General features: G+C 56.8%; 1 protein-coding gene and 1 pseudogene across 1 annotated transcript; both read left to right on the top strand.

The window, feature by feature from the left end:
• The first annotated feature begins 1618 nt into the window (after nucleotides 1-1618).
• On the top strand, nucleotides 1619-4254 carry LOC102388743 (perforin-1-like). Its single transcript, XM_025195143.1, is given in 4 exon segments — nucleotides 1619-1906; nucleotides 1908-2170; nucleotides 3029-3176; nucleotides 3178-4254. Coding segments are annotated over 4 exon segments (1761 nt in total). The 5' UTR covers nucleotides 1619-1633.
• Nucleotides 4255-7320: 3066 nt separating this feature from the next.
• Nucleotides 7321-8925, top strand: LOC106723246 (annotated as a pseudogene).
• Nucleotides 8926-10236: the final 1311 nt, after the last annotated feature.

Consider the following 10236-nt stretch of genomic DNA (forward strand, 5'->3'; position numbering starts at 1 on the left):
GCGTGTTGTGTCGCCGGTGGCCCGGGACAGTGTCTCGGACACTTCCTATTGTGCCGCCCCACCAAACCTCCGTGCTCAGAGCTGCCGTGGCTGAGAGAGGAGCGTGGACCCAGGAGTCCGGGCACGGGGCCAGATCTGTTCCCAGCCCCTCGGCCTCTCTGCCTGCCGACCCTCCCCCCGGCCTTCCCACAGACCCTTGCGCCCATCCCTGTGCCCCCCCAGCTCTGCACATCATGGTCTTTGCCCTATGGGCTCTGCCACACCCCTACACCATGCCCCTGGCCTCACCGATGGCTCCTTGTCTGTGTTCTCCTCCACTTAGGTTTGCACCCGCCCAGGGGGCCAGGACCCCCTCACAGCCTCTCGCTGGGCTCTGCACCCCTCCGTCCCCACAAACCTGTTCCTCCCCTGAGCTCCTCCCCTGACCTCGAGGCTGCATCAGGGGTCACCCTTGGCTGTGACCCTCTGCAGCCACAGCCGCAGAGGTCAGGCTTTCCCAGCATCCCTCAGGTGTTACTCAAGGGCTTTTCTCAGGACCTGGGACAACACCTGGGGGCCCATGTGGGGAAGCTGATGGCCCACACCTGCCACAGCTTCTCAAAGGGACAGGCATGCGAAATGCCCTGCCATGCCACCCACCTCCACCCCTCCATCCATCCCTCCACCCACTCTGCTGTCCACCCAGCTGTCTCTCTCCAGGCCTCCATCCATCCATCCATCTCCCTTTCTACTTATCCATCCACCCAGTGCCCCTTACCTCCCTCTTGTGCTCTACCCACCCATCCATGTGTCCGTGTGCTTTGCCTCCCTGCCTTCCCCACCATAAGGCACCTCCAGCATACAAATAATATACAAAATGGAAGGACTCCTGGGCTGTAGGAATAGTGAGAAGGGCTGTGGGTCGGGAGTGGGGGGCACTGCTGTGGAGTGCAGGTCGGGAGTGAGGGGCACTGCTATGGGGGCTGCAGTCGGGAGTGGGGGGCACCACTATGGGGGGCTGCAGTCAGGAGTGGGGGGCACCGCTGTGGGGGGGTGCAGGTCAGGAGTGGGGGGCACCACTATGGGGGGGGTGCAGGGTGGGATTGGGGGGCACCGCTGTGGGGGGTTGTGGAAACTCCACCCCTCCGCCCCCGTCTCACAGTTCCACCCCCCGCCACGGCTTCTGACACCAGTTAGCTTCTGGTTTGACCTGCACCACAGACGCGCTCGTACAGCCACGAGAGGGAGGCAGAGACCACGACCTGAGCCCCCCACACTGTGAGAACCCCCTGGGGAGGAGCTATCTTGGGGGAGGGGAGGGACCAGGACTCCTGGGTCCTTGGGGCAGGGAGGGGCCAGGACATGGCAGGGGGGGGGACCAGCTTAGGTGGCTTCACATCCCCTCCAATAGGCCCACGGGCCTCTAGACAGACCTTTAGGGTGAGATTCTCAGCTCTGAAGGCCTCCAATTCACTTCCCCAAACAAGGGGTGGGTCTTAATGTGGGAGACATGATAGACAGGGAAATACAGTACCTTATTTTAGGGGTGTAGGAGATGGGAAAATACAGTACCTGCATCTGTTACTTACCCAGGGGGCAGCCAGGGCCAACGACTCTGTCCTCTTCTGAGATAAAGGACTACACTGTTCCCACCATGCCCCGTCCCGGAGTCTTCATCCTCCTCCTCTTCCTTCTCGTCCTGCCCATGACGGCCTGCTACTGCCGCCAGGCAATGGTGAAGGAGTGCAAGGAGCACACGGCCTTCGTGCCTGGCCACGGCCTGGTGGGGGAAGGCTTTGACATCACCACTCTGGCCCAGAAGGGTGCCTACGTGGTGGATGCCGGGCGGTGGGAGAGGCAAAGTGGGACCTGCACCCTGTGCATCAATACGCTCCAGAACAGGAGTCTCCAGCGCCTCCCCGTGGCTTTTGGATGATTGGAAAGTGCATGGCTCATGCCAGAAGAGGGTGGCCAGCTACTTGCGCTACTCAGCTGTGGAGGTAGTCCAAGAGGCCAGCAAGGCTGTGGAAAATGACTGGTGGGTGGGGCTCCAGGTGGCCATCCCTTTACAGGCACACACACAGGTGGCACTGGCTGGGTCCCGCTCCAAGACGGCTATATTCAGCATGGACAAGGCCCGGCAGGACAAGTACTCCTTCGCCAGTCATGAGGTCTTCTGCCAGTACTACTGGTAAGGTGATCCAGGGCAGAGAGGTTGGGGGGCACATCAGAGGTCATGGCTAGTGTTAATGGGTAGGCTGGGGTTTGAACTGGGGTCACAGGTACATTTGGCTTGAGGTCAGGGCTAGGGCCAGGGATAGATCTGGATCGTCTTGGGATGGTGTATAGGCTGAGGTTGGGTGGGGTTGGGATTGGAGTCCCCGGTAGGTTGAGGAATGCTTGATTTGGGGTCATAGGTTGGTTTGAGTCCAGATGAGTTGAGGTCATTGGTAGGTTGAGGTTGGGTCATGGATTAATTGGGATTGAGCCAAGTTGGGTTGAGGTTCTGGGTATGTTTAGGCTGGGGTCACAGGCTGATTGGAGTTGAGCTGAGTTGAGATCATGGGTGGCTTGGGGTTAAGTTGAGGTCATGGGTAGGTTGAGGTCAGGTTGAGATGGCAGTCATCAGTAAGTTTAGGTTAGGGTCATGGGTTGAGTTGAGGCTGGGTTGAGTTGGGATCATGAGCTGGTTGGGTTGAGTTGGGAATCATTGGTAGGTTTAGATTGGGGTCATGGGTTGGTTTGGGTTGAGTTCAGCTGAGATCATGGGTAGGTTGGGTTCTGGTTAAGATGAAGACATGGGTAGTTCTAGGTTGGATTGAGTTGGGGGTGGGGCGGGGCGGTCACAGGTTGCTTGGGGTTGAACTGAGTTGAGTTGGGGTCCTGGGTAGGTTGAGGCTCGGTTGGGTTGAGGTCATGGGTTGGTTGAGATCACAGGTAGGATGAGGTAGGGCTGAGGTCATGGTTGGGGCTACATGCCCCCAGCAGTCAGATACCTTATCCCTGCGTCCTCACAAGATGGCAGCTCCCCCTTTCCCTCCCCCACCAGGTTCCGCATCATAGACAATCCCCTGCTCTCCCATCACTTCACCCGGGCTGTGAGGGACCTCCCCGAGGACTACACCCCAGCCTCGCGCCCCGAATACCACCAGTTCATCGCCGCCTATGGCACCCACTACCTCAACCAGGTCCACCTGGGGGGGCCGCATCCGGGATGTCACAGCTGTTAAGACCTGTCAGACGGCACTGGATGGGCTGACAGCTGATGAGGTCATGGACTGCTTGAATGTGGAAGTGGCCATGAGCATCGGGAAGGGAAGAGGGAAGCTCGAGCCCACTGCCAGGGTGTGCCAGGATCAGCGTCAGAAGGAGAACCTCAAGACAAGCTTCCATGAGGCCTACCATGAGTGTTACACTGAGGTCGTTGGTGGCCACAAGCACACGGACTTGCTCTTTTCCAACAGGCGGGATGCCAGTGCTTACACCAGCTGGCTGGAAAGCCTCAAAGTCAACCCTGGCTTGGTCTCCTACTCCCTGGCACCTCTCCACGTCTTGGTTAAGAAGCAGGATCCAAGGAGATGGGCTCTCCAGCAAGCAGTGAGTGAGTACATCCGTGACCAGGCCTTGTGGAGGAACTGCACCCAGCCATGCCCACCGGGCACGCATCGTAGCACCAAGGACCCCTGCTCCTGTCTCTGCCCTGGGGATGCTGTGGCCAACACTGTGTGTTGCTCCCGGAAGCGGGGCCTGGGGAAGCTGGAGGTCACCATCAAATGTGGCCAAGGCCTGTGGGGAAATACCTTCACCCAGACGGATGCCTACATCAAGGTCTTCTACCAGGATAGGTTGATTCAAACCAGCACCGTGAAGGACAACAACAACCCCGTCTGGAACATCAGCCTAGATTTTGGGCCCGTGAAGGTCACTGAGGCCTCCAAGCCGAAGGTACAGGTGTGGGACAAGGACTTTGGGTGGGATGATGACCTCCTGGGGACCTGTAATGAACCTGTAGTGGCTGGCACCTCCCAGGAAAAGACCTGCTACCTGACCCACGGTAAGCTGGAGTACCAGTATGAGCTGCAACGCGGGCCCAGTTTGGGGGGGGAACAGTGTCAGGACTATGTCCCCCAGCCCCCTGGCATTGCTGTTAACTGGACCTGGATTGGGCGAGCTGTGGGAGAGAAGAATGGAGATGAATCAAATAGAGGTGGGGCTGGAAAGGACCTCCGGGGGTCACCTCTAGTCCAACTGCTGGCCAGAGGCAGAAACAACTGAACCCAGCTGTTGACCAACCCCTTGACCCAACCTACCCCAGACCAATCCATTAGCCAATCTCTTGACACCACCCATCCACTGTTCAACCAGTTAGCTAAACTAGTCAAGCTTATCACAACCCATCCCAGACTGATCCATTGGCCAACCTCTTGGCCACGCTAGTCAACGAGAAGGCCCCACACCCAAATTGGGCACCTATGAAGCCGGAGACCACAGCAGTGGACATCCCATAGCTGTAGATAACGTGTGATGTAGAGAACCCAAACCCAATGCAATGCAAAACCCCAGCCTACCCATGAGCCCAGCTCAACCCAACCTCAACCCCAACCCCAACCCACCAAAATACCTCGTCAACTCAACCCAACGTACGCAAGACCCCAACTCAAGCCAGTTTCAAACTGCCCAAGAGACCAATCAACCCAGTCTCAACCTACGCAAGACCTCAACTCAGCTGAACTTCAACCTACCAATGACCTCAAGTCAGCTCAACCCAAACCTACACATCAACCGAACTCAACCCAAGACCCCAACTCAACCTACCAATGCCCTTGGTCAACTCAACCCCAGCCAACCCCATGACCTTTGCAGGCTTCGCTGGAGCACTGATCAGTATATGCAGCTCCCACAAAGGCTTTGCAAGAGCATGAGCATAAGTAGGCCTCACACACAAAGCTGATGGATGCACCAGTTCCTCCCAGAAACAAAGCTTGGCTGGCCGGAGGAAGAGAAGATGGAGAAGGGAGCAGAGTCCAGGCCCAGGACGAGGAAGCTGGAATGAGAACAGCCAAGGCAGGAGGTGCAACAAGACAGTTTGAGACCTCCAAGGTACATCCAACACATAATTTGCCCTGATTGGAGGGTCAGAAAGCTGAGGGACGATGTAGCGGTCCAGGGGAGCTGGCGTGGTTCTTCACTGATAACCTTCTCACAGGTGCGGGCACCCTCACTCCTGGTGTGATATACGTGTTGGGGCTGCACTTGTAGGCAATAAACCTGGCCAAATCTTTACCCCTGGGCCAAGACTCATCGACACCACAGCTCCCAAGACTCCCCCCACCGACAGCACATCAATGGCCCACAACAATGAGACGGACCAGCCCTGACGATGCCCTGGTTGCATGCCAGGAAGAAGCCAGACCCCGCACCTCAAAGCCCCTCTCCCAGTCCACATCCATCTAACCATCGCTCCATGACCCCCAACAGCACAGCCTGGCTCTTAGTGAAACTAGGGTGTGGAAAATGGGGGAAGGGGGAGGGGAAATGATGGGTCTATCATCCCATAGGACTCTGCAAATCTTCAGCCAGCTAATGAGAGGCTAGAAGTGTTGTGATGCCTCCGGAGGGGGAGGAATTGTGTTATCCAGTCTGTGATGAGTCAATAAAAGTGATGGATGAGGCACTCATTTGCACGCTTTGAGAACTGAGTAAAAAGGCGACTGACCAATCAGGCCAGAAGTAGCTCAGAGCCATGGTGGGTTGTTAGTCCCAGGCTCGCTGGTGTGCAACGAATACCTCTGAGGTAGAGGCATGGGGTGCGTATTTGCTCCTGGTGGGTGCAGACCAGAGAACAAGCGTCAAGGCCCAGCTGCTCCGGGCAGGAAGCATTGCTGTAACCACAACCCCCCTCAGCCTCACCCAGACGTTGGTGCTGGCACCTCTGACGCAGCTGTGGTGGGGCTGGGGGGGCAGGACATGGTTTATTGTGGCTCTTCTCCCCCCCACCCCCACACCTCACTCAGAGCATCGCCACAGCCGAGAGGCAGCCCTGGGACCTGAGAGGTGAATGCGGACCCAGGAGCCCGGGCCACGGGGCCAGGACTGCCCCCAGCCATCCCCCTGATCCCTCAGTGTCTCTGTCTGCCCTAAAAGCATGTGGATCTGTCCCTCCATCCTTTCCCACAAAGCCCCTGTGCTCCTCCCTCCATCGCTGTTGACCTCCTTTACTTTTCCTTTACCCACCTGCCCACATCTATCCATGTGCCTCGTTTCTCTCCCTCCATCCCCTCACCCGCTTTCATACCCCGTCCATCTGTCCAGTCTTTGATCCATCTCTCCGTTCAGCAGTCCTTCCCCTTCCCCGCTGTAAGGCACTTCGGGTATAAAAATCACACACAAAATGGAGGGACCCCCAGGCTGGGGGGTAGGTGGGAGGGCTGCATGTCAAAGGTGAGGGGCATTGCTGCTGGTGCAGGTCGGGAGCGAGGGGGATCGGCGGGGTTGTGGATCGGGAGTGAGGAATACGATCAGTGCGGCAGGGGGTTGTGGGGAGGTTGTGGGTCAGGAGTGAGGGGCACCAGCCAGGCTCGGGGGGAAGGGGGGGGGGCAGATAAACCTTTCTGCAGCGGCTGAGTGCAAACTTCCCCCCACATCTCACAGTTCCACTCCTAGCCCCAGCTTTTGACACCCATTTCCTTTTGGTGTCAGTTGACCACACATCCTACCCCACAATCACACTCGCACAGCCCAAAAGAGAGGCAGAGAGAAGCGGAGGACATGGCCTGAGTCCCTTGCACCATGTGTACTAGGGGCTGGGCCAGAGACCTCACATCCCCCCCTCTGGTCCTACAGGCCTCTATAAGGACCCTCGGGGGTTGGACTCTCAGCCCTGGACGCCACAGGCTCCCTCTCTCATCCCTTCCCCAAAGCAAGGCGCGGGTCTCAATTTAGGAGGCCTTATAGACAGGAAAATATGGTGGCTAACATTATTGCAGGGAGGCCTGGACCCCCTGCCTTCCCCAAAACAAGGGGGTGGGTCTTAATTTTGGGGATGTCATAGACTGGAAAATGCAGTACCTTATTTTACACCTGTGGTAGACAGGATCTTACGGTACCTGTGCGTATGCCTTTGCCAAAACAAGGCGTGGGTCTTTATTTGCGGGGTGCCATGGTACCTACTTTTAAGCGGGGGAAGAGAGAGGCAGGAAATAATGGTACCCACATCTCTTACCTGCCTCAGGGCCCCAAGATGGGCAGGGGGATGCGGTAGATGGGACATTATGGTACCTGAGCCCCTGCCTGTGTGCACGTGCCTTCCCCAAGACAAAGGGAGGGTCTACATTTGGGAGAATGGGCTTCCTTTCCGAGGTCAGGCCACAGGTGGCACTGGCTGGGTCCCACTCCCAGATGACCAAATTCAGTGCAGGCAAGGCCCAGGAGGACAAGTACACTTTCACCACCCACGAGGTCTCCTGCCAGTACTACCAGTGAGACAATCCAGGGCAGGGAGGTCAAGGGGAGGTTGGAGGTCATGGCTGGGTGGGGTGGAGGTGGTGGGTAGGTTGAGATCGGATTGAGCTGAGGTCATGAGTTGGTTGGAGTTGGGGTTGAGCTGTCCTGGGTTGAGCTGAAGTCAAGCTGGGTTGAGATGATAGGTAAGTTGAGGTTGGGTTGACATGCCCCCCTCCAACAGTTGCCCTGTACCCATGCCCTCACAAGATGGCAGCTCTCCTTTTCCCTCCCCCACCAGGGTCTGCATCATCGACAGTCCCCCACTCTCTCCTCGCTTCACCCGGGCCATGAGGGACCTGCCCCGGAGCTACACCCTGGCCTCACAACTTGAGTACCACCAGTTCATCGCCACATACAGAACCCACTACCTCACCCAGGTCCACCTGGGGGCCCGAATCCGGGACATCACAGCCATTTGGACCTGGAAGGCGGCTCTGGATGGGCTGACTGACGACAATGTCAAGGACTGCATGAACATGGAAGCAACCATGAGCATCGCAGCCAAGATGAGCAGAGCCGAATTGGCTGCCAAGATGTGCCAGCAGCAGCAAAACAAGCAGAAACTCAAGACGAGCTTCCACGAGCGTGACACCGAGGTCGTTGGTGGCTACAACCACATCGACTTGGTCTTTGCCAATTGGCAAAATGCCACGGGCTACAGCAGCTGGCTGGAAAGCATCAAAGCCCACCCCGACCTGCTCTCCTATGCCCTGGCACCCCTCCACTTCTTGGTCAACAAGGAGGACCCAAGGAGGGAGGCTCTCCAGTGAGCAGTGAGCAAGTACATCCGTGACCGGGTCTTGTGGAGGAACTGCACCAAGCCGTGCCCACCGGGCACCCGATGTAGCATCCGGGACCCCTGCTTCTGTGTCTGCCCCGGGGATGATGTGGCCAACACCATGTGTTGCTCCAAGCACTGGGGCCTGGGCAAGCTGAAGGTCACCATCCAGCCGCAGCTATGGTCTGTGGGGAGACACCTTCACCCAGACGGACGGCTACATCAAGGTCTTCTACAGTGGAAGGTGGATGCAAGCCAGCACCGTGAACAACAACAACAACAACCTCGTCTGGAACACCCGCCTGGTTTCTGGAGCCAGGACAGTCCCCGTGGGCTCCAAGTTGTGAGTGCAGGTGTGGGATGACGACGGCTGGAAAAGCGATGACCTCCTGGGGACCTGTGATGAACCTGTAGTGGCTGGAGCCTCCCAGCAAAAGACCTGCTACCTGAAGCATGGCAAGGTGGAGTACCAGTACCAGCTGCGCTATGGGCCCAGTCTGGGTGGGGCCCAGTGCCAGGACTATGTTCCACAGCCCCCAGGCATTGCTGTCAATTGGGTCGGGATTGGGCGAGCTCTGGGAGAGAAGAGTGGAGATGAATCAAAGAGAGGTGGGGCTGGGGGGCAGGTCCTCCAGGGGTCACGTCTAGTCCAACCACAGGCCTGAGGCTGGAGCTGCCCTACCCAACCCATCCATGACCAATCCCTTGACCCAACCCATCCTACATCATCCCAGTGACCAACCTCACACTACCCAAAACCCAACCTCAAGCTACCCAAAACCCAACCTCAAGCTACCCAAAACCCAACCTCAGCCAGTCCTAACCTACCCATGAACTCACCTGAACCCAACATCAACCTACCAATGAGCTCAAGTCAACTCAACCCTAACCTACCCAAGACCCCAACTCAACCTAGTTTCAATTTACCCAAAATCCAAACTCAGCCAGTCTTAATCTACCCATGAATGCAATTCAACCCAAGCTCAACCTACCAAAGACCTCAAGTCAACTCAACCTTAACCCACCCAAGAGCCCAACTCAACACAGTTTCAACCTATCCATCAACTAAACTCAACCCCAACTCAACCCATCTTCAACCTACCAATGACTTCACTCAACTCAACCCCACCAACCCATGACCCCAGCAGGCTTCACTGGAGCATTGATCACTATATGCTGCTTCCACAAAGGCTTCGCAAAAGTCAACTCAACCCTAACCTACCCAGTGACCCCCAACTCAGCCTAGTCTCAACCTACCTAACGACCTCAAGTCAACTCAATCTCAACCTACCCAAGATCTTAACTCAACCCAGTTTCAACCTTCCCATCAACTGAACTCAACACAAGACCACAACTCAATCTAGCAATGACCGGGCTCAACTCAACCCCAAGCAACCCGTGACCCCAGCAGGCTTTGCTGGAGCATAGATCACTATTGGTTGCTTCCACAAAGGCGTCACAAAAGCATTGACATGAGTAGACCTCACCAGCAAACCTGATGGATGCACAAGTTCCTCCCAGGAAGAAAGCTTGGCAGGCTGGCACACCTCAAGATGGGAGGGAGAGATGATGGAGAGGGGAGCAGAGTCCAGGCCCAGGATGAGGAGGCTAAAATGGGAGCAGCCAGGGCAGGAGGTCCAACAAGCCCACATTACAAGACAGGTTGAGACCTCCAATGTACATCTGAGAGGCAATGCATCATTTGCTTTGACTGTGGTATAACAGAAGGATCAGAAAGCCAGGGGATGTTGTAGCAGCCTGTGGGGGCTGGTGCAGTTCTTCCCTGATGACCTTCTGGCAGGTATGAGTACCCTTGCTCCATGTCTGATGTATGTGTCCGGGCTGTACTTGTAGCAATAAACCTGGCCAGAACTTGGGCTCTGGGCCCAGCCCACGACTGCTTGTTAAGACAAGATGGGTATTAGGACCTCCGGGCCATGACTCGTTGATGCCGCAGCTCCTGAGACCCTGCCCCC

Source organism: Alligator sinensis, unplaced genomic scaffold (genome assembly GCF_000455745.1).
Source record: "Alligator sinensis unplaced genomic scaffold, ASM45574v1 scaffold1704_1, whole genome shotgun sequence".
Taxonomy (NCBI): Eukaryota; Metazoa; Chordata; order Crocodylia; family Alligatoridae; genus Alligator; species Alligator sinensis.